The sequence below is a fragment of the Sturnus vulgaris genome, chromosome 7 (assembly GCF_052056855.1).
Source record: "Sturnus vulgaris isolate bStuVul1 chromosome 7, bStuVul1.hap1, whole genome shotgun sequence".
Lineage (NCBI taxonomy): Eukaryota > Metazoa > Chordata > Aves > Passeriformes > Sturnidae > Sturnus > Sturnus vulgaris.
The window spans coordinates 33,642,328-33,665,752 of NC_142249.1; the positions used below are offsets into that span (position 1 = coordinate 33,642,328).

The window sequence follows — 23,425 nt, forward strand, 5'->3', positions numbered from 1 at the left end:
CCAACCATTCTGTTATTCTGAACTTTCTCAAAAAATACTCCATTGTCAGAAAAACATCATTTCAACTGGCCTTCAGTTCAAACTCTGGCTTCAGAAGAAGTTATACAAGAGAGAAAAAAATTTCAGCTACTCCAGGCTGTCGACAGTGCTTCTTGTCTTCTCACTGAGGGCAAGACATTGATCTCTGCAGTGAGTACAGCACAGTGCTCTGGGGCAAACAGCTTTTGGGCAGAAGTTATTCGTGTGCTTTGAGTTTGACCTGATGAAGACACTCCCTAGGGATTTTAATCTGAAGATTGAAGTGTCTGTGATACTAAAGTTCTTCTAGGTGCTACAGTTATGAACAGAGTGCAATAAAAGCAACAGTTTAAGGCTGTAAAATTTGCCTGAGTGAAAATTCACAGGCACTGCAAGACTTTGACAGCACTCCAGATATGGGTCATTGTTAAATTAGCTACATATTCCACATGCATGTGCTACCTCTGTAATAGATGGAGGGCCTCTCCTCAGTGTGAGCAAAGCAATTCAGACAATGAAGCACTGGCAGTGGCTGAACAATCACTCTTCAGGATGGATATTCCTGTCTGCACCCTCAGACACAAGACAGGGCTGCACAATATAAGAGCAGCAGATTATGGACACACGCAAATAATGGAGGAAAATGAAAATCACATCTGTTCTGACAATTAAAATGGGAACACCCCTCATGTAGCAAGGATCACACCATTTGTCTGCAGAAGGACTTACTCTGCATGTCCTTAATCACACTCTGCAAAAAGGGATGAATGTATGACATGAGGACAAATCTGTGACAAGCAACCCTGAAAGATTATGTCAGCCCTGAGGAATAGCTACGTAAGTGCCTCTTGGGAACAGCCATACAAAGGACTTCCTCACAAGCATCAGGCAGTTTGGTACTGTATTTAACCTTCAACTCTTGCTCAGAAGATAGAGCTTGCTGTGTACCATCATCAAATCAGAGCCTTCTGACTACTTCTGACTAGCATTTACTAGCAGTGACCCTTTTATCACCTAATTACATATTGTAAAAAAAAGTTATTTCATTTCCTTTGCTAGAAGATACCTCAGTCCTCAAATGTTTTTTCCACAATGAAGCCTGCATGTACAGCCTGGTCAAGCTCCTACTTAAGTCAGAGTTGTTTTTACAAACTTCACTGATTGTTATGTCAGGCCTCTGAATACAAAACAGTAAGTGAAAATAGATCATGGTACATTTTGTAAATTACTTGACAGAACTAAATGCAGCTCTAAATGTACCAAATCTGCAGTTCCCAGTGCCAGAACCAGAGGCTTTGCATGACTCCAGTTTCCAATGTAAGTCACAACAGCTGACCTTTATCCCTGTACCACAAAGAACAAGTATAGAACCTTTACCCCCATGCTGGGCTTACTGATGAACACTAGCAAGCAGGCTGTGACAGCAGAAGAGGTGGTCACAGACTGTAAATTAGAGCAGTCCATGGAGGTGCCCTGGGTTTTGCTGGAGCCATTTCTGCAGTGTTGCACACTGTTCTCACTCAGTGTCTAGCAGCACACTCTGCCTCGGGCACAGATTTCCTTCCATCTGCCCAGGCACTGCTCCAGGAGCTGCGAGTCAGGAGCACTGGGGAAATAGCTGGGATGAAAGGACTGCTACTCTGAGGCCAGAATTTAGTTCTGAACTCATGAAATCAGCTATTTCCAGGACTACAGGCTGTGAGAAGTGCAGAGATGACTGCTGTTCTATGAGAGCAATAAAGAGAGTAAATGAAGGAAATGAGCTCAAGTACAAATCCTTCTACAGTCACAAAGGAGTTTGGCTTTAGTTCCAGAATTTATTCTTCTCTACACTGATCAGCAGTTACAGTTCAATTCCCCTTCTCTTGTTTGTCTGTCCCCAGTAAATTACTACTCCCAAATAGCTACGTTTCCAGATCTGTATGTTCCCAATTCCTGTGTTCTTAGAATGCCACAGAAAACATGACACTAAGGAGCTTCTGACAAAATTCCTTAATTTAAAATGTTCCTTATAGCTTTAATGATTGTTATTACTGGTCCTTTGTGGCAGGTGCTCTGTGTATGTTTGTCCTGCACCTGCAGGGTCTGCAATAACAAAACAACAGTAAAGATGATAAACATCAAAGAAATCTCGCTTAATACCACAAATTCAGAGCTTTGCCTATCACAGTGTGCTTCAGCAAAGGTCATTACTGCCTCAGTGCAGCCCTGGCACGCTTCTTGCTCTTTGAACAAGAACACAAGAAACTAAATGCACAACAAAGGATCAAAACATAAATGTCTACACTCTCTTGGATGCTCCACCAACATGACAAACAGTTCATTTGACAGGGAGAAGAACACCGGCTTTCTGTCATAAGATTTTCTTCTGCTGTAAGCAGGACTAACTCTATTTCTCCCAGAAAATCACTACCCACTCCACATTGCTTCCTGCCTCATTCTTTTCTGGACATTTTTTGCAGCTCTTCTGAACAGCTGAACTTTGATTCCTGACCCATCTCTTCTACTTGTACAAAGGCAGAAATAAGAAATAAAAGGCCTGTGACCCCTTCAGAAAAGGAGAATCTGTTTTTTCTCCCACACTGTCCTGATTGGTTAAGTGAGTTGGAGAAGCTGAATGGGCCAAGGTGCAGAACAACACAGCACCTCTGGAGCCTGATGTTATCCAAAGTGGGAAGGACTCTCACAAAACTCTGAGGTTTGGATCATGCCTAATGTTTTTATAAACTATATAAGTACTTTGAGAGGGAAGAAAGAAAAACAACACAAAACAAACAAACAAAAAACCAAAACAACAACAAAAACAATAAAAACTCCATCAATCATCAACAGAACTTGATTTTTAACTCCTCATATGGAAATTTAAACCTGATTTTGCAATTGCTACATGTAAGACATTCAGATCTCATCATCCTTGGTTCTGCTGGGCTATCCCTATGCTACAAGGGATTTCATTGATTTAAGAGGGCACTATCCAGCAGTATCTGCTGTTTTTCAAGCAGTCTCATTTATTTCAATTGGACTGTTTAGAGAGAGAATTATTGCCTGCTGTCAACAAGGTGTGACAGAGCATAGCTCTCTGTCAGTGATGGTATGTCACTAGATTTTTAATGAGGGTCACCCACGTCAGTGTTGCCTGCAGAATTCACTTTTTTAGGGATTTTCATAATTGGCAAACAAACAATTATAAAAACACCAGCTTAATTTAGGATCCCAATTCGGCAATTATTTTATTTCAAAGGAAAGCAAAAAATCAAGTTCTCATTAAAACCTGAAGCATTCTCAGATCCCTCACTCAATTTTTTTCAAAGGTTTTGAAAAGTATTTTTCAAAAACACAAGTAAAATTTTAATCAAAGGATGACTCAGAATAGTTATTTTGTACCTATTCTATTCTGCAGCTCTCTAAGAGTGTAGGAACATAAGGTATGCATGCCAACTCCCAGTTTGAAAGAAATGCCCTTTCTCTGTGAAAAAAAACAAACCATTATATATATAAGTGGCAACCTGGAAAGGCTGGTGTCACCATTTTGGTGCCTGGCTCTGTTGGCTGACAAACATCAAGGTACCATCCTCACTGCTCCACTTGGTGCATTGATTTTTCCAAGGCATCCCTACTGGCATCTGAGTGCTATGAACTCAGACCTTTTCTGTCCTTAGACTTGCCAGAATTCACCAGCTGGTTTTACCTCAGGCCACGAACTGCAGCCCTGCTGTGAAGTTCCAATCCAGCATTCACTCCTGAGTGCAACACAGACGTCTCTCCCAGCAGGGATCACTGCTGTTATTGCTCACCTCCAGACTGGGAAGCACTGCCAGCCTTTGGCATCGTCTGCCAAAAAGCCCCACTAATATTCCTCACATCAACTGGTGCAGAGCACCCGGAGTGATAACTGACATAGATGCAGAGGGGAATTCACATCCAGAGTCACAGTGACAGAAGGAAAATACTGCCAGGCTGAGCACTGACAGGTGAGCATTCTCTGAGAATGGAGATGGAAGAAAGTAGAGGGAGGAGAGACATCAGGGGAGAAAGAAAGGGAAAATAAGAATGGTTTTATGGGCAAACCATGAGAAGCAGAACAGAATTTGCCCCATCAGAGAGAACAGAACTGATGCTGACAGCCTGATCACCCCTGCATGTGGAGAAGTAAAGCTTGGCAATGTTACCTTTGCATGTTAAAAAAATCAAGAGGGTTTTGCCAAAGAAAGTGGTGATGTGTGTGAAGATTCCCCTCCAGAATTCACTGGGAAACTGCTACTCTTCCTGTGGATGTGATGGATCCTACTACCACGAGCTTAAAAAGGATCGGGATAGCACTTGGTGAGTAAATCTCAGTATCTTAATTTAGAAAGAAAACAAGAAATGCATCCTGAATGCCAGCTCGCTTGATCCATGAGTTCATTTAAAGTACACATGTAAAGTACACATCAGCTCTTCCTTCTGGTGAGGAGTAAAGCTTGCATCTGAATCACAGAAGTCTTTTAATTTAAATCAACAAATGGAGCTACTGGGACAACAGAGGAAGTTGCCACTATACACCAACTGCAGGTTCAAGAATCCCTGTTAGGAGAAGTTCATATGTCAATCACACCAATATGAGAACGGAGACCTACTGGCTTGAGCATTTGCTGGTATTGCAATAACCCCTCCAAAACGGGTGTTTGGCTCACTCTGACAGAGCCTTTTTGTTAGTGCAGCCTAAACCAGCCCCCAGACTGGGTTGCATCAGCACAAATCACTTACCTGGCAGCCACGCTGGGCCCACACAGGGCTCTTGCAGACAGAACTGTGACAATGTGCAGCCAGACTCTGTCTTGCTAAAACTGTCATGTGATGTGTCTCTCCACTGACTTGAGCAGCAATGCCTCAGCTCATTTTGCTTCCCAGAATCTTAGATTCCAAACAACTAGTCCTGTATGGGCACGGGTGTATGTAAAAGATAGAGCATGCAAAACCACTACAAATAATCAGCTGGCTTGAAGAGATTATACATTAACTCCAGGCAATACTTCCATCATACTTAGAATAATTTGAAAGAAATTTGGTGCAAACTAGGGGCTGAATATCATAGGAAAAAAATGCCACTAGAAGAGACATTCTCAACTTTTCTAACAATTTTTTTGCTTTTTCATAGAAGATACCTTCATAAATCAATATATATTAAAAGTATCTTCAAGACATTATGATTCAAATCTGTGAGTCTAATCACACATTACTGCCAGTGCTGTTATCTCTTGCAAGAATCTGGGGACACAACGTACAGATTCTTACTTGTGACCTTAACAATGAGCTTCCTCGACTCCAAGTGCAGGGGAATGAGGCTCTGCAGGATTAGCCCCAGTGGAACAGAAACGTTCTCTGTAGGTATCTCTAACATCTACACATCATCTTTGGCTACTGGGGAGGGACTGGGCTTAGGAAGTGCAACATGCAATCACAAAAACATGAAGACTGGTAGGAGTGAGAGTAAAGTATGTGACAGAAAGCAGTGAAAGTTTACAGAGACCACAGTCAAGCACGGTGGAGGCATGGAATGAAAGAGAGCAGCATCATGCAGAGAGCCTGACTTATGGAGCACAAGGAGCCAACTCCAACCCTTCTGAAGGGACACAGCTTTCCTGCCAGCAAAGTGTATCCTCAAAATGAACAAGACCTCCCAAATGGCTAGGGCACTGCAGGATTACAGACAATCTTTGGGATAAAGAGAAGATGGTTTTGAAGCCAGCAGATAATTTTAAACCAGAAACGATTGCTCATTGCTTCAACACTATACAGTGAGCAGGGTTAAAAAAGCCCAAGCACATCCATCTATCTATCTATCTATCTATCTATCTATCTATCTATCTATCTATCATTTAGAGTAATTTGCTTACCAAAATCTATTCAGACATACAAAGTCTGTGCATTTATCTCGGTACAAGACCTGGGGATCTGTTTATGTCTTTTTTTTACCACATCAACGCTATAAAAGACATAAAGAGGGAAAAAAACAAACCCAAGGAACGGAAAATTCAGAACTAAGAGACAATTTTCAAATGTTTCTCCCGACTGGCAGTGAATACACCTGTCCCCTAATCTTATAACACACAAGGAAGAAATGAGAATAAAGCTTTTCTCCAGGAGCCACACTTTTTGACTGGCTAGTTACTGGTCACGTCCAGTCTGTGACAAAGTTAACCCCAGGGCACCTCGCAGCTGAGCCGAACCCACCATGGCAGGGGAGAGGGCCGGGAGCTGAGGAGAAGCAGAACCTGGAGGAGAAGCAGGGGCTCCCTCCCCTTGCCCAGCCTTACCTGGGCAGCCTCGGGCAGGGGCACCACGGCGTTCCTCCTGCGGCCCCCCATGTGGAACTTGGACGCCTTGTAGATCTTCCAGTAGACGAAGAGCACCACGCAGAGGGGCAGGTAGAACGCCCCGCCCGTGGAGACGATGGTGTAGGACGGGTCCTGGCTGAGCTGGCAGCGCTCCTGCTCGGGGCTGTAGGTCTCCCCCCAGCCCAGGAGCGGGGCCAGGGAGATGGCGGCGGAGAGCAGCCAGGTGAGAGCGATCATGACGTTGGAGATGCGGCGGCGGGCGAGCAGCGTGTACTGCAGCTGCCGGGTGATGGACCAGTAGCGGTCCAGGGCGATGGCCGTCACGTTCCAGATGCTGGCCGTGCAGCACAGCACGTCGAAGCACACCCACACGAGGCACAGCTCCCGGCCCAGCCGCCACCGCCGCCCGGCCGACAGCTCCTTCACCAGGCTCAGCGGCATCACCAGGGCCGCCACCAGCACGTCCGACACCGCCGTGGAGGCCACCAGGTTGTGGGGCACCCGGTGGAAGGCCTTCACTCGCAGGATGGTCGCCAGCACCAGCAGGTTCCAGAGGAAGGTGGCCACGGTCAGGAGCACCAGCAGGGTCAGGATGAGGACGGTGAAGATGGAGAAGGGCTCCCGGCCCCTCCAGGCGCTGCCGCCCACCGAGGAGGAGGCGTTGGCGTCCATGCTGCCGGACGAGGTGTTGGCGCCCATGCTGGGCTGGCACTGGCCCCGTGAGGAGCAGGGGCTCAGGCTCTCCGCCATGCCCGGGACCCCTCACCGCTCCCCCTTCCCAGGCAGCCGCCACCGTCCCCAGCCCCGCTGCCGGCGAGCGGGAGCCCCACACCGGGACGCGCCCCTCTCAGCGGCCGCCCGCCATGTGCCGCTGCGGCTCCCGGCCGCGCCCGCCGCTCCACACGCCCATCCCGGCCGGCTGGAGAAGGGAGGGAGGTTCGGCGGGACCGCGGCGAGGCTCCGGCACGGGCAGCGAGGGCGGGCGGGCGGCACCGGCGCTGCTGCCCCGCCCCAGCGGCCGCCTCGGGGGCGGCGGCGCGGCCGGTCCGTGAGGGGCGGCGGGAGGCGGCGCCTCCCCGGCTGCGGCCCGCGGGCCCGTGAGCGGAGCGACGGAGCCGCTGAACCGCCGGGGCTGGAAGGGACCTCCGGAGATCATCCCGTGCCACCGCCCTGCCCAGGCAGGGTCACCTCGGGCAGGTGTCACAGGAATGCGGGCAGGTGGGTTTGGAATGGCTCCGGAGAGGGAGACTCCACGCCCTCCCTGGGCAGCTTTTAGTGCGCTGCCACCCTCAGTGTAAAGAAGTTCTTCCTCACGTTGAGGTTAAACTTGTGTTTTAGTTTGTGTCCTGTCGTTGGGCACCACTGGAAAGAGTCTGGCACCATCCTCTTGGCACCCACCTTTTATTAATATGCATTAATGAGATCCCCTCTCAGTCTTCTCCAGACTAAACAGGCCCAGCTCTCCAAGTCTCTCCTCATAAGACAGATGCTCCAGACCCCTCATCACCTTTGTGGCCTCTGCTGGACCCTCTCCAGTAGCTCCTTGCCTTTCCTGTACAGAGGAGCCCAGATTTGGACGCAGTGCTGAGATGTGGTCTCTCCAGGGCCGAGCAGACAGCAATAGTCTGTGTCCCCACAGAGCCAGGTGGTGACGAGACACCCCCTTCTCCCCACGGACCCCACGAGGCTACAGGACACCCTCTTCCCTTCACAGCCCCTTCCTGCCATGTTCCCTCACTGCTCACACCAACCACTTCATTGCTCTTAAAATAAGCAATCAAATACGTGACCAAGTGCTTGGAGACTGACAATAGAATTAACAGTGAATACAAGGGAATGTCATGTTTCCATCTGGATGTTTGGTGCTTTGTGGAGCTTTTGAGAAGTCTGAGGGATGCAAAACACAAAGGGTGGAAAATAGCAATCTCTTGTAAGTCTAAATACTTTACATCTTCCTTTGCATCTGTTCTCACTTTACCATGTTGACCTGAGAACTGATGAGAAATTGACTTGTGGCAGAGGTGAGAAATTGCAAAGCATTTCCTAGTCCTCATCACTTTACCAAACATCACTTCAGGACTCTCTTTAACTGAATCTTTTCGGACTCAGTCTTGTCATAGCATTTCTTTCTGTCAGTCTGCAAGTTCTTAACTTGGCTGAACCCTCCCTGCATCCTTGAAATTCGTGTCCAAGCTCCCCTTTGCTCAGCTCTGCTGAGGAAGTGTCTGTCCTCCCCAGGGAGCAGCTGCCCAGGCCAGCTTTGTTACAGAACCATTTCCAAGCACTTCAAAGGACAGCACACAGCTTAGAAACAGTTCTGGAGGGTGATGATTCATCCAGATAGAACAGAGTTCCAACCCATTTTGTGAAATGATGCTGTATTTTTACAGCAAATATATAAAATTTAATATTACATTTTCCAGAAGTTTGTTTTTATCCGTTAGAGGCAGATTATTTTTAGACCATTATAAAGGGACTACACTGAACTTGACTTTACTTATTTTCCATTTTTGTTTAAGATTCAAAAGTGCTACAAAAGCTTCTAGCAGATGCAGTTTTATTCCATCCTCTTTCATAGAAAATCAGCCTTGTTTCTAAAGCATTTTTAAGAAAAGTCAGTTATATAAATCCTGCAATTAATTTGAGAAATATATAGACAATTTCAGCTCAAGACAATAAACAAACCTTCCAAAGTCCTTTGACAGCTGGTTCCATACTTTCACAATTGAAAATGTGATGGAGAATCTAGATGTCACATAGATGCCAGCTGCTATTGATTTTATCAGTAATAAAAACACAAGTGATTGCAACCACTCATAGAGGAGCCCAAAAAGCCCTGGGTATCTCTACATCTTTAGCTGACAGCCAGAATAGAAAGGAGAGTTTGGAAGTTTTGTAGCTGTTACACAAGATTTTGCAGAGCCTACAATTTTCCTTTTTTTTCTCTTTAAATTCTGACCAACTTGGAAAAAATAGTAGATGTTTTTTTTCAGTGTTGCAGCTTACAAAAATGTCTGGGAAAATGGACTGCTACTGAAGAGTATGCTAAGGTTTGGGGTTTTTTTTTGAAAAGTGAATGCAGTTCTTAAGCTGGATGACACCGATATAGCAAAGTGAATGTGTTTCTAGACAGGACCCCGATCTTCCATTTGTCTTCCCTTCTTCTAATGGCATCTTTCCTCTACCTCTCCCCACTCCATATCAAAAGTTTATCGTGGTGGTTAAGCGGAGAAAAAAAAAGTAATCTCTTCCCCACGTGGCTGTGCAGTAAAGAGATTTGACAGAAGCAACATCACAGTATTTATGACTTTGATGCAAGCCAGCAGATTTTTTAGCACTAAGAGCATTCCAGTTTAAGAGGCTGGATTCTTATTGTCAGGGCTTAACATCTTCTATAAATCTAAAAACATCAGACAAACAAACGTCTCAGAAAGTGTTGCATGAATTCTCCTGTCAGCTAAAATCCTGAGAAAAACAAGCTAATAGAGCAAAAGCCAGGAGCAGTGTTAGACTTTATTCTGTATGCTTTGCCCCTTGATTACAGGCTTTCAGCACTACTTTAATTCGAAAGAAACAATCAACCCACCTTCAAGGGCTAATAACTGGCTCTCTTCTGGGCTCTGTAAAATCCCTTCTAAGTTTTGAGCATTTGAAGTGATGGACAATGATCTCCTAAGCAGGGCAGTGGCTGAACTAAAACCAAGTCACAGACCTCTGCAGTATCCTGTCAACACCATGTCTTCCTTCACAGAGGGATCTCTACTAAAACATTATTTTTTAAAATCACATAGCCCTTCTCACCCTTCCTGTGAGTTGCCTTCCCTGAGCCTCAGGTCACTGGCTTGAAAGCAAATCATCAGAGCTTTCGTAGCTTACTTAAACTGAGCCGTCAAGTCATACATCAAACAGAAAGGCTGATTACTGCCAAAATATAAACATACTTCTTATTTACAGATCTCAGTACATAATATCTTACCCAGTTCTCAACTATTCTTGCTCTACAGTGTCAATCAAGGTGCCTTCTACCTGTGACATTCACCCTGAAAAATTTGATGGTAACACTTTCTGACCAGCGTTGTGCTTGTCTGTAACTTGGCAGCTTTATGGCACAGGAAACTCGGATCATGACAAGATTTTTCACAATTATGAGCAGTAACTCGGTGGCAGAGTGCTCCTTTATGGGCTCGTTCCAAGAACTGTCAAAAACATCTTCCAGTTCAAGCAGAACAGTTTTGATCACCCCCTTAAGTGGTTTAAAGAGTCCAATTTCTTTGTCAAGGTTCTCAGAGGAACAAAGCAATTTCTCAAGGCACACAGTATTAATCCCCAAGCGATTGGTCACTGTTATGAGACAAGCCTTGAGAGCAGCCTGATGGCTGAGGTCTATTAACTGCTCACAAGATTGATATCAGGGGAAGCTGCAAAGGAAACCTTAGATTTCCAGTCTGACAATCTTTTGCACTTCTTGCAATACCATGGTGGAATAGATGCTGCCCAATACACAGATACTTCATCAGAAGCTATTTTTCATTTACGATTTCATAAACCCATAAACTACATAAAAGCAAAAGGTAATTGCATCTGCACAAGACAGGAAGCTTTTAATTCCCACTTAGCTCATGAATTTCTCTTCTGCTTAATCAGGATATTAGAGCTGACTTTGTAGCTACTACAGGCAGGGTGGAGTCATTACACATCTATGTTTAAGTAAGTGTTAACTTTTTTTTTTCCTTCAGTGTAAGCTACTACTACTCTAGAGCAATACCATCCATCTTTGCATCTCTTCCAGAAATTTGCTTCAAGGATTTCTTTGTATTGGAAAAGTAGAAAAATACAACCTAAGTATCACTGGGAGGAGTTGTGCAGGTTCTTTGTCAGTTTTCCATGTATCAGATTTTAGAAGTGGCAGGAATTTTGATGCACTTTTAAGCCCAACCAGTTCTGGCCATGAGCACCTGGTCAGACAGGTGGTCATTGACTCCATATCCCTGTTCCAAACCAATACTCCACACTACTGCAGCCACTGCTTGTGCCCACATAACCACACTCTGATCTTCACAGTGGTTTACTGAAGCTTTGGTTACATCTCTTTCCCAGTAATTAATTTTGCAGTTCATCTAATGAGTCCCTCAGCGTTTCTTTTGCTTTAATGAAAGTTAATTCCCATACAGGAACGGCACAGCTGGCAGGTATAAACAGAAGCCTTAAACTGTATGATGATATAGATCTCAGAGAGAACTCCTAAGGTGTGCTATTAATAAAGACATGAAAATTACTTTGACATTATTATTTATAAATTTATAAGAAAACCCAGAATCGAAGATGAGAACTCAATGAGACAGGCATAATACTTAGCACTGCTTACACTTCAGAGATTTTGCTACTTCATTGCAAGCTTAGAAGCACAAGACATTCAAATTCTAGTAACAAAATTATTTTGATGTTAAAAGTCTTAAAAGCCCATTAAGGTCTAAAGTCAGCCATTTCTTAAGAGGGAAAATCAGACAATGCTCAGTTCTGAATGGTGAAAGCACTAGAAACAGAATGGTTGTATTATTTCACCCCATCTGCTTTCCTCAAGGATGAAAAGAAAGTCCACTGATTTTTTAGAAAACATTTCAATGCATGTATCAGTTTTAAATCTGACATGCTACCTCAGAAAGCATCAGAAATAACAGTCCAATTTATATTGGAATAACTGCTTATGCTTTTGTATTTGTAACTGCTCCTGGGTTACATTTTAAATGTAAATTAAAAGCTGTTTTACTGTAATCACACATGGCTCACATTTCTGGATTTTGTGACATTTTAGTCTTTCCTTGACACATGAACACTTTTTAAACACTTCTCACCACCACTGTAGCCTTGTAAGAGCAATTATCTACTGCTACAATGGCAGAGAGATAGAAATAATGTATGGAATACAATTATTTTTACCCAACTTGTGTATTCTTGTACTGAAACCTCCACATTTTCTCCTGTCTGTGTATTCCACCCTCTTCCATTTCAGTTTTTTATATTCCTCCTACAAAGTACCCTTCTAGTATATTTATACCCCATTTCATTTTTTCACTTATGGAGTCCCTCCACCCCACCAGTCCTGTGGCAGTATCTTTGACTTTGCTCATCGCTGATCTGATGTACATTGACTTGAAAGCAATGCACTTTTGAAATAACTACAGAACTTCTCATTGCACCAAGGTTATGAAACATCTTAAAAACACTTCCCGGGTTGAATGCTTTAATTTATGTAGTCTGCTTTCCTTAATTCTTTGCAGAGTACACTAGATGTCATCAGATTAATAAATTCACATTTAAACTGAACATGAATGAAAACCAAATATTTTACTATAGTGTTACCATTATATCACATTAAACAGCATTAATCCCATCTCAGAATTGATGCAAGAGATTTGTTTTATTTTGGACACTGTACTTACTATACAGATACCATGTCTGAAATTATTCACAAGCCCATACAGCCTTAGTTATTCATCCATGGTTCAGCTCGAAAGGAATCTTCCTATATTCTTCAGCATGTTTGATGGCCAAAGCAGAGTTCTTCAGCATTAAAATCCCTTGCAACGATTCATGTGAGCAAAACCTTTTAATCTCACAATGTCCTTATGTTGTTCACTCTTAACAACTTTCAGAGGTATGCATAGAAAGAAGGGTAAATGTAAAGCAAATTCTTCTATAAAAATCTAAACGTATTCTTCCTTTCTTTAATAAAAATCTCTGTAGTATTGCCTTAAGGAAATTCAAATGATCTTCTTCCTTACAACCAGCATGGCAAAATTCGCTGGCCATATTCTCCTTTAGCCTCAGTTCTGAAGAGTGTTCCTGAAGTGAAGAAGATGTTCCCAGAAAAGAAAAAAATCCTTAAAGAGACCTAAAAATGAGAAAGGAGCTGCTTAAACTGGAAGTAACTGCCAGATGGTTTTGATCAAGGTAGGCTGCTCCAAGGCCCCAAGGCATTTTAATGACTGTAATTAACGAGAAAACTGCCGATTGTCGGATTTCTTGCTGATGTGTTTGAAGATTTTTGCTTTGTGGACATTTTTTGTTTTCTGGTAGCCAAATCCTCCACCTCCACCTCTTTTCTGTAGTCTTCTGCCATGGTTGCTGTTCACATCTGAAATTTTATTGGTTAAGGAACTTTAAAAAGAGTAATTTGAAATACTGCATTTTGGGTTTACTAAGGGTTACTGGTGTGAGAAAAAATAATTACACAAAAAGCTGAGCTGCCTAATTACAGAGAAACCCAGAACTTTTTGCCTGTGGTTCTAAATACTTCTCCAGCTCCAGTCCAATTAAACTGTCCAATGTACTACTGCTTCAAATTCCACCCACTGTCAGGTTTGACACTAATTAGATGCATTCCTCTAGTTCCTGTTCTTGCTCCTCTATGGCAATATTCCATGACTGTGAAACTTAAGCAAGTACATTTCAATGAAAATAATTTTGCATGGAGAACAATACTTTGGAACATGGGTGCATTCCAGAATCTGCCTGACAGCAACTGAAGCCTGTAGAGCATGGCTAAAAGAGATGTTTGTAGGCATTTTTGCAATTGTCTTATTTGCAATAGTTACATTTTCTTTGATAAAGTACTGTTGGAGCATGATGCATTTTTATGACTATTAGCAGAAAAACTCCAACCCCAACAACAAAACAGCAGAACTTGAGGTACCATAGAAATTCAGCAAGTTGCACTGAACATTTATAATGCAGAAATTCAGCTTTGAAACACTGCAGTAAAAGGATACTGAGGTCAACAAACGGAGGAACTTTAAAACCAAATGAAAGGCTGACTTTGGGAAGATCCAAATTATTGACATCATAGATCTGCTTCAGAGAATGGGAGTCATAAGCTCTGATGTAAGCTTTGTAAGCCTCCTGGGCTGACTTGTGAAGGAAGTAGTTCTTCTCTATCAGTTTTTCCAGCTGGTGAGGAGAAAAGAAAACCATAATAAACATAAACAATTATAGCTGTTAAAAGTCTATACATTATATTCTGACATTTTTTAATGTGTGAATGGCAATGACATTCACTTCTCACTTCAGCAAAACCCTGTGACATCAAAGTGCACATACAGGTGTAAAAATGCTTTTATAAACAAGTAGAGGGACAAAAAAGCCTGAAGCTGAGTTACAGTACAAATAAAGCCTCAGCAATATGAAAATTTGTCCCAAGCAAGTTAATCGAGGACAATACACCTGCAGCCACACCATGAAACCATTTATATGAGAACTGCCAGCCTAACATCTGAACTGGGATTCCATGCAATTCCGTGCACAATCTGACTTATTATGGTGCCAATGCATTGTGAAATCAGCAGTATTAATTCTAAACCAAAAATGCAGATACATCAGGGTAGACTAAGACATTTTATTTGATATGGGCCATGTTCCCAATACTCATTAGATCCCAGTGTCTCATTTGATGTTAAATGTACATTAATTCAGTACTCTAAAAATAAGCTACATTAGGCGTCATTTCTTCCTGATTATGCTTAATTAGGAACCTCTGTCTGTAAGGACTGTCTTCACTGCTTCCTGTACTTGCTATTTCAAATTCAAGTTACTGCAAAGAAATTTTACAGAGCTCTTATAAAAATATTACAGAAGTAATCAACAACAGAAATTCATGTCTTCGGAATTATCTATGCTATTCCACTCAACTTTGTGTTCCTTGGCTATTTTTGTAGCACAAGAGCACAAAAGAAGGTTAGCTGATGCTGGGCTTTATTAACACCAGTTAATTAAATATGCACATGGGCTTATATACTAACATTCCTAAACAAGCAGACATATTTTTCAGTTGCATCATTACAGACTGCAACATTCTCCATGCAAATTATAATAAAGATATTCAAAGCAGTTGAAGTATAAAAACATGTCATACCTGAGACTGGATGTCTGAGATTTTTGACCAAGAAAATTCAAATTCACTTAGCGGTACCTTAAAAGCAAAAGAAGAAATGAACTATCAAGATTATTTACACTGTGTAAATGTAGTGAATGTGTTTAAGACCAAGGACAAATAGAAAACAATCTGCTACATAACAGTTTTTTAATACCACAGCTGTATCTGTAAAGTGCCTTTACATCAATATGACAGTGTTACCACTTCCTTTAAGCCAGAGTAATAGAGACACTCAGTCTGACATCATTTTTTACCACTTTTGCTTTAGAAGTTAAATCACTTTAGTTAGAAGTCACAAAACAAGTCCATACGGAGAGCAACCAAGAAATTCTGTGCAGTTCTATTAAAATTATTACCTTTAGAAGAAGACTGTGCTTCTTTTGGGATTAAACAAAATGAAACTGATCTTTGAAAAAACAAAACAAACCAACAGTTTTTGTCTTTAAAAACTGGATGTACAGTAAAAAAAGATAAATGTAGACAGAAGTTTACCCTGGCTTGTTTCAGATAACGAAGAAAGCCCAGTTCTTCTGGTCGTAAAATGAGCAGAGCATGTCCTCTACCATTTATTCCTCTGGCAGTCCTACCAACACGATGGATATATTCCTTTTGGAAAGAATAACAAGCAACAAGGTCAGGCAGTCTTAATAACCAACAAAAAATACACCAAAGTTAACCTCAATATAATATGATGCATCATTCACTATTTGGTAAGACTTTTTCTTGGCACTGACACATGGATAAGGGAAAACAAGTGCTGAAGGTGCAAAGCAACATCAGGTTGAGGCAGAGCCTGACTAAAGCATTTTATCTTTTACTGAAGAAAAAAAATCGTAGTCTGCAGTAGCTGCAAATTAAACCTTGATTTTGGAAGTTTTTCAATTTCCCTTTTTTACAGTACACTTTTTTTAAAAGTAAGAATATTATCTTTAAACAAAATGCAAATTTCAAGTGGAAAAGCTCAGGGATGCATTTGTAAACTCACTCCTCTTTGAGAAGTGTTTAGTTGTTTAGCTGATTAGATTTTAGTTTCACAGCACAAACAATATTTTAAAATGCAATTCTTAAGAAGGCAACAAAGGTCTTGGCTAGGAGCAGCATTTCTTAGGAGCTGGTGAAGGGCAGTGAAAGAAACCAGCAGCTGGATATGACTATGGCTGAACCCTGCCCTCTGTCAAGCAGCGGTTTCAGCTTTTCTCTGCAACTAAGTTTGTAGCCACAATATGATTTCGTGCTGTGACACTTGTCTATTTCCTTAACTTACCTTAGGATCATCTGGAGGGTCATATTGGACAATCCAGTCAACCTCAGGAATGTCCAATCCTCTGGCAGCCACATCAGTGCACAGCAGTATTCCAGACTCTGCATTACAGAACTGGAAAAACGTTGTAGTACGTTTGGTCTGTTTCTGCTTGCCCTGAAAGGAAACAAACATACTGGGGATGAAATATCAACTAAAGAAATAATTTGAGACATCTTTCCAAATAGTGGTCTTGTTCAGACCAAGCAGGACCATTTTGCAGTGAAGAAATAAAGAAAAAAATAAGGCACAGGGTTTCAAGAGGGGGCATCCCTCAGAGGTTACAGTGGATCTCCCAAAACATTAAAAATTACATAAACATTATTTTCATGAGCACAATATGCATGTTTCAATTTCAGAAAAAGGATATTTGAAAGTCTAGCAATATGTTAGACAGATTACAGGTTAAAAAAGCAAACAACCAAACAAAGCTGATATTTGTCACAGTTTTATCAAAGAATAGCAAGAAATTTCCCCCCAATACAAAATAAAAAAGGGCATTTCTGGTTAGTTGTAACTGTTTCATAGACTTTCAGTCAATTCTTTGTTCTAAACTGTGCATTTTTTGGTTTTGACAAAAATTTTCCAATACTCATCCAGATGGTAAGAATCCAAACATAACTCTGGCCTTAGGAAAAGCATCAAACACTTCAGGCATCAGACTGCATTTCTCTGACAAGAAATTCTCTCCACATATTGAATTTTAGTGCTTGTGAAAGGTAACTTCTTGGAAGAAAACAGAAATGTTGCTACACAGGGAGCACTACGTAATATCAGTGTTCAGCACTGGTTCAAAAAAATAGCAAGTCTGATTATTACTGAAGTGTCGTTGCATAATCTTTGCTTTATCTCCTTCCTCTACAGACTAATCAAGACCATCGTCAGTTTTGTGAGCAGGATGTCTGTTTATTAGAAACTAGACTGAAACAAACCAGACAAATGTAAAGCCAGTAACAGCTTACAAGCGTTATCAGAATAATTCAAAATAAATCAATGAAAAAGATACTTACATGAATGGCCAAAACAGGCAGGTCAATGTAGTTGAGTAATTCATAATGGTACTTCACTGACATACATGAAGAAAAAAATACCATCAGTTTCTTCTTCCGGTTCTTCTTGAGGAATGTGAAGAGCAAAAGGAATCTTTTTTCAGATGGACACACCACATAACCCTGCAAAAATTTTAAACATTGTTAAATAAAAGTAGTAAGGAGCAGAGTTGTGTTCCAGTAACACAGTAACATCAGGGAAGGGTTACTTTGTGAAAAAAACCCTACCAAATAGTTAAACAGTGAAGTACATCTGAAGCATGCCAAGTGAAAAAAAACACAGAGCTTGGTGTGCTCAGAGATCTCAACCCTCCCACTAACGTCTTACCTGTTCCAGACCATCTACTGTTGCTGTCTCCTTGTTATCATCAACCCCAACATACAGTGGCTCTTTCTTCAGAGAGATCTTTGCCAGATCTTCAACCTTTCTGGTTTGTGTGGCAGAGAAAAGCATCGTCTGTCTGCGCTCTGGAAAATATTTGAAAGATAGCCTCACTTTTTAAAGAAGAATTCAAATAGCAAGTCCATAAAATCTCTAACTGCATTTCCCTGGGCAAATCTTCCAATTAAATTCTAATTCAAACATACTGCTACTGACAAATAGAGAGGTCTAGCTGTATTATGGGATGTACACCATGTTTATTTCAGCTGTCCCCACCCCCCAAAATCCTAACCACTATGAAAATACATTGTTTTTTCTCTGTAAAAATGTTAATCATTTGCAATCCAATTTAGACACAAAACAACAACTTAAACAGAGAGCAATCTTCTAATTCTAAATTAATTTCCATAAATACTTCAATATATTTGTTAAAAACAATTCAAATTGTATTTAATACATCAATTACAAGGAACAGCTAAATGAAAAAATGGGAAATAAAAAATTTAAGGCAAATACTTAAACTTCTTCAAGATACTGGTCTTGAAGGTATCAAAAAAGACTGAACTGCAAGTCAGAAGACCTTTTTCCTTGCATTTAAAAATTATTAGGAAATAATTAGTTGCAGGAAATAAACAGGCAGAGAAAGATGAATGAGAAAATGGAGATGTTAAACTAAAGGGATTTTATATGAACAGAATTATATCTCTGAAGAGCATTTGAAAACTCTGTTCTTCAGATAAAATGCTGAAAAAGTAATATATACTGGCTAGCAGGAAAAAAAGGAAAACCACTAAGAAAGGAAAAAAACCCACTATGAAATTCATTTACAGAACTATAAAAATTAATGACTTCTCTTATAATTGAGTCAGAAAAAAGACAAAATGCTAGTCAAGTGATTTCCAGGAAAGAGATAATTTTTTTTTCTTACTTGGTAGAAGTTTTATGATCTGTTTCATTTCTTCTTCAAATCCAACCTCCAAGATTCGATCTGCTTCATCAATTACCAAACACTGCAAGTTCTTGTACATGAAACCTGGAGTGTTCTAGAAGATTAACAAACTCACAGTCAGACAGGGAAAGCAGTTTATAATGTTTTAATAACCAGATTAGACATCAATATTGTACCTACCTGCATATGATCCAGCAGTCTTCCTGGTGTTGCTACAATGATGTTGATTCCATTTCCAAGCTTCTGTGCTTCTGCTGATCTGTTACTGCCCCCCATGACCAGACCATAGGTGTGAACATGATGATTCATAAGTTCTTTAAGAACTCCGTAGGTTTGCATAGCCAGCTCTCGAGTAGGAGAAAGAATAATAACACCCGTTCCTAAAAAAGACATCAATCAGACAGGAGTCAGGTACAACTCATCCAAGCCCCTGAATGGCTGCTTTACAGAAAAATTCAGCTGTGAAATGAAAAGCCTTACCATTCCTAGGCATGAATTTCAGCTTGTAGATGAGTTCTACTGCAGGAATGAGAAATGCAAGTGTTTTTCCACTGCCTGTTTTTGCAGCTGCTAAAATATCCCTGTAAGTAGCAATGTTAGAAAAAGAAGTATTTAGCTGACCATATAAAGAGAAGAACAATCTCACTCTGATCCACGGTGACAATGTAAAAACCTACCATGGCTTAAAGAAGACCAGAGGAGTTGGTACTAGGAGCTTGCTGGCACAGGCAGGTCACAGCAATCGGTCACTGAAAGGCTGGAGGTCTTTTCCAGCCTTAACGATTCCATTATTTGATTTTGTGATATTATGATTCATGTATGCAGCTTGCCAGCAAAATTTACAAAACATCTGGGGTCATTAGAGTGACTAAAAAGCCCTATTTCTTACCTGCCTTCCAGAAGAGGCTTAATACTTTTATGCTGAATTTCAGTCATGTGTGTAAACCCCATGTCATTTATGCCTTTCAATGTATTCTCACTGACAGAACCAGCCAGGGAAGCAAAGGAATTGTCTTCAAAAGCACCTGAAATGAGGGGCAAAATGAAAAATATTTTAAATTATTTCTTCTACTTCCTCTGCCATCTGAGATTAACCAGTTCAAACTGACCTATACAAAAAAGAAAAATCAAAGGACTTCTTTTTATTCCATTCTTCCACAAAATCCAAAGACAGTGGCAAAAGACTGTATTAATAAGCTCATAAGAAAATTACACAGAGTTAATAAGAACGAAGATGAATGCAATGCTTCTGTCACATTTACTAGTTCTACACCTCCAGCTTGCTCTTCATGGACTTCCTTTACTGATAAGCATGTGCGTACACAGGTTTAAAAAACACTTTCACTAGTAATTGTAGGACCAACAGGTGTATATATAATGCAACTTTCCAAGAACAGGAGGTGAGTGAGAGCTGTACAGCTGCCAGTGTCACATCATGTATTCAAACACCTGACTCACAAAGATCACTTGAAAACTGCAACTTGCCCTGGAAGGAAAGTGCTAGACCTTGGGATTTTGCCAGTGCATGAAAAAGAGAACACAAGATACCTGTTACACCTAGTGGCAACCTGGGCACTTCATCCTCCTCCTCTTCCTCTTCTTTCTCTCCAGAGTCCTGCTTATCTCCATCTTCTACCTCTGCAGATTCATCCTCTTCTGTTTTCGCTTTTTTGGTTTCTGTATCTGAAATGTTATTTTACAGAAGACAAGGCAGTTAGAAATACAAAGGTAATGGTTATCATGAAAAGTTGTTCCAAAGACTGAATTTCCTTTAGTCTGTAAACTATGTAGAAAGATCGTTATTTCCCATGGGGTGGAAGGGGACTGGAGGAGAGACAAGGTTTTTGTGGAATCTTTTGTGGCACAGAGGAAAAAAAAAATCTCCAAGTTCCTTCCACACAGCCCATTTTGCATAGTGAAACAATGTAGCTTGATGTATATTGTGTGGAAGCAAGATAAACTGTCCTCAAACCAGTTACAAAATTCTTTCCCATCTGCAATGTAGATACGAAATTTCCCACACCTTTTGTGCTCAGGATATGTGAAAATTTCCATTTTAGGTACCTGAATCTTCAGAGACAAAAGCACATTGGCATAACCATGATGCATGTCCCAAAAATCAAATACACTTTTGAAGCTTCTATTCCTCATGCATGTCAATATGCGTCAATAGGTATCTATAAATCTATATATATAAAAACATATGCAAACCTAGCAATACTTGTGCAGTGCTTTTCGGGGGTTTTTTTGGTAGTTTTCCAGTGTACTTCAGTTTCATAATATATAAAGGTTGCCAAAGGCTGGGCATATTGCTAAAAAGCTGTATTGGCTGCATAGCCAAGTAGAGAGAGCTCTGAAATACAGGGCATGTATTTAAATAATAATAAAGCAAAACATCCAATCAACGTTACAAAGAAGGATCCTATGTAACAAATGAATTGCCTACTAGTGTGAATTACAAATTCAAATACCACAGCTGGAATGAAATGGGTAAAGCTTTAGAACCTCCGGTACTTTAAAACGCACACCTGACCGGCACATGGCATTTCAGACCTTCCCCGACTCGGCGGGAGCACTAAGGAGGCGCTTGTGGGGCCTCCCAGACTAACCCAGCCCTGGGAGACACACTGTCTTTGCTAAGAACACGCACCATCTCCCCCGTTGACCACTGCTTTTCTCTTTTTCTTCTTCTTTTTCTTCTTTTCCCCGCTGCGGGGTCCGGCTGCGTCCGCAGGCTCCGCTCCCTCCTCATCCGCTGCACCCACCTCTGGCACCGCCACCTCCTCCTCCTCCTCCGAGGGTCCCTGAGAAGCCGCCTCGCTCGGCGAGGGCACTGCGCGGCGGAGACAGAGACAGAAGGAGGACAGAGAGCACAAAGTTAATCACGGCTCTGCCGGCGCACAGCCAGGGAGAGGCTCCGCGGAGCCGCCGGCCCGTACCTGCCCCCTGGGCCGCCCGCAGCTTCAGATTGCGCTGCCGCAGCTTCAGGTTGCGCTTGTGGATCTTCCTGCGGAGCAGCCGCATGGGCAGGTTGCTGGCGGCAGCAGGCACCGACATCGCGGCAGCAGCGGGAACGCCGCGCTCCCGGCACACGTGGGGAGGCCGCGGCCGGAACCGCCGGACGCGCCGGAACCGCCGCCCGCCCCGCGGGGCCTCACGGGCACCGGGCAGCGCCCTCTGGGGGCCCGGCGGAGGCAGCGACACGCGGAGCCCGCCCTCGATCTCTGGCCCGATCCCAGCCCCTGTCCTTATCTGTTCGCTGAGGAGGGAGCTCGCCGTGTCCCACACAGACCCCCAGCCCCCAGCGTCGCAACAGCCGTCTGCCCAGTGGTGCTGCCTTCCACCCATGGTTACAAATGTTCAACGGGAGAAACAGACAGAATTAAAGAATCAGGTTGGAAAAGATCATCGAGTCCAACCTACGATCAAAATCACCACCTCACTACACCGTGGCACTGAGTGCCATGTCCAGGCTTTCCTTAAACACCTCCAGGGATGGTGACTCCAGCACCTCCCCGGGCAGTTCATTCCAACGTTTAATCATAATTTGTGAACAAATTCCTCCTAATATCCAACCTAAACATCCCCTGGTGCAGTTTGAGGCCATGTGCTCTGGTCCTGTCACTGTAGCCTGGGAGCAGAGCCCGACCCCCTGCTCCAGTCAGGGAGCTGTGGAGGATGTGGTTACTGCGCTGAAAAGAGAGAGAAAGGACAGCAACACACACGGAGCTCTTTGGGGGAAAAAGGCCAACTTTATTGTACGGACAGCCCGTATTTAAAGTATGTTACGTGCAGCTAGGACAGGACAGTAGTTAATTGGACAATTGGGAAAAACATCCTTGGGACAGTACCCCAGGATGTATCCCACGGGAAAGACACCAGGTGTTAATCTTTATTATGAATTCCACTTTGTTTTTCACCATGTTATCACCCTGGGAGACTCCTCCCTAACTGAAGCTGTAGCCAGGCTAAACACCCTCAGCTCCCTCAGCGCTGCTCATCAGACTCGTGCTCCAGCCCCTTCCCCAGCTCAGTGCCTTAGCCCGCACCCACTCCAGCCCCGCGGTGTCCGGGCACTGAGGGTCCCAGAGCTGCGCACAGCACTCGAGGTGTGGCATCACCAGTGCCCAATACAGGGGAAGGAAGAGTTCCTTCCCAGCTCCTTCCAAAGAGTGATTCCCGCAGGCGGACACTCGGCGCCCGCCGGCTGCTTCCCGACAGCAGAGGGCACAGGCAGCTCAGGGATGTGCCGCAGCTGAAACCAGAAACCAGAAACCAGCGCCTTCTGAGAGACCCGGGGCTACAAACCCAGTAAGCTTCAGCCCTAGATACAGAATAAACTGCGGAACTAATTCTGTATTAAGTAATTAAAGTAATTTTTCACCATCCGTAATTATTGTCTTGCACGGGTCGTTTGGATCGCCAGGATGAGAATTAAATTTATCTTGCCAGAGCTTCAGACTGTGAACCATGCCATCCTG

The 23,425-nt window shown here is 42.6% G+C and overlaps 2 protein-coding genes across 5 annotated transcripts in view; both read right to left on the minus strand.

The window, feature by feature from the left end:
• Positions 1-7,100, minus strand: part of LOC106850490 (5-hydroxytryptamine receptor 5B-like) — a 32,514-nt gene extending 25,414 nt beyond the window's left edge. For all 4 annotated transcript variants that reach the window (XR_015804916.1, XR_015804915.1, XR_015804914.1 and 1 more), the window contains exon 1: positions 6,315-7,100. Coding sequence is in view for 1 of the 4 variants with exons in the window: in XM_014871834.2 (XP_014727320.2) it covers positions 6,315-7,085 (771 nt within the window). In the remaining 3 variants the exon portion in view is untranslated. The remainder of the gene's footprint in view (positions 1-6,314) is intronic.
• A 5,561-nt stretch (positions 7,101-12,661) lies between these two features.
• DDX18 (DEAD-box helicase 18) lies at positions 12,662-22,075 on the minus strand. Its single transcript, XM_014871842.2, has 14 exons — positions 21,884-22,075; positions 21,595-21,777; positions 20,493-20,627; positions 19,834-19,969; positions 19,425-19,525; positions 19,125-19,324; positions 18,924-19,038; positions 17,942-18,081; positions 17,575-17,736; positions 16,529-16,681; positions 15,757-15,870; positions 15,244-15,300; positions 14,105-14,282; positions 12,662-13,470 (listed from the first exon to the last, which is right to left on the minus strand). The coding sequence occupies exons 1-14, from the start codon at positions 21,999-22,001 to the stop codon at positions 13,328-13,330; spliced, it is 1,935 nt and encodes a 644-aa protein (XP_014727328.2). The 5' UTR covers positions 22,002-22,075; the 3' UTR covers positions 12,662-13,327.
• Between the last annotated feature and the right edge of the window lie 1,350 nt (positions 22,076-23,425).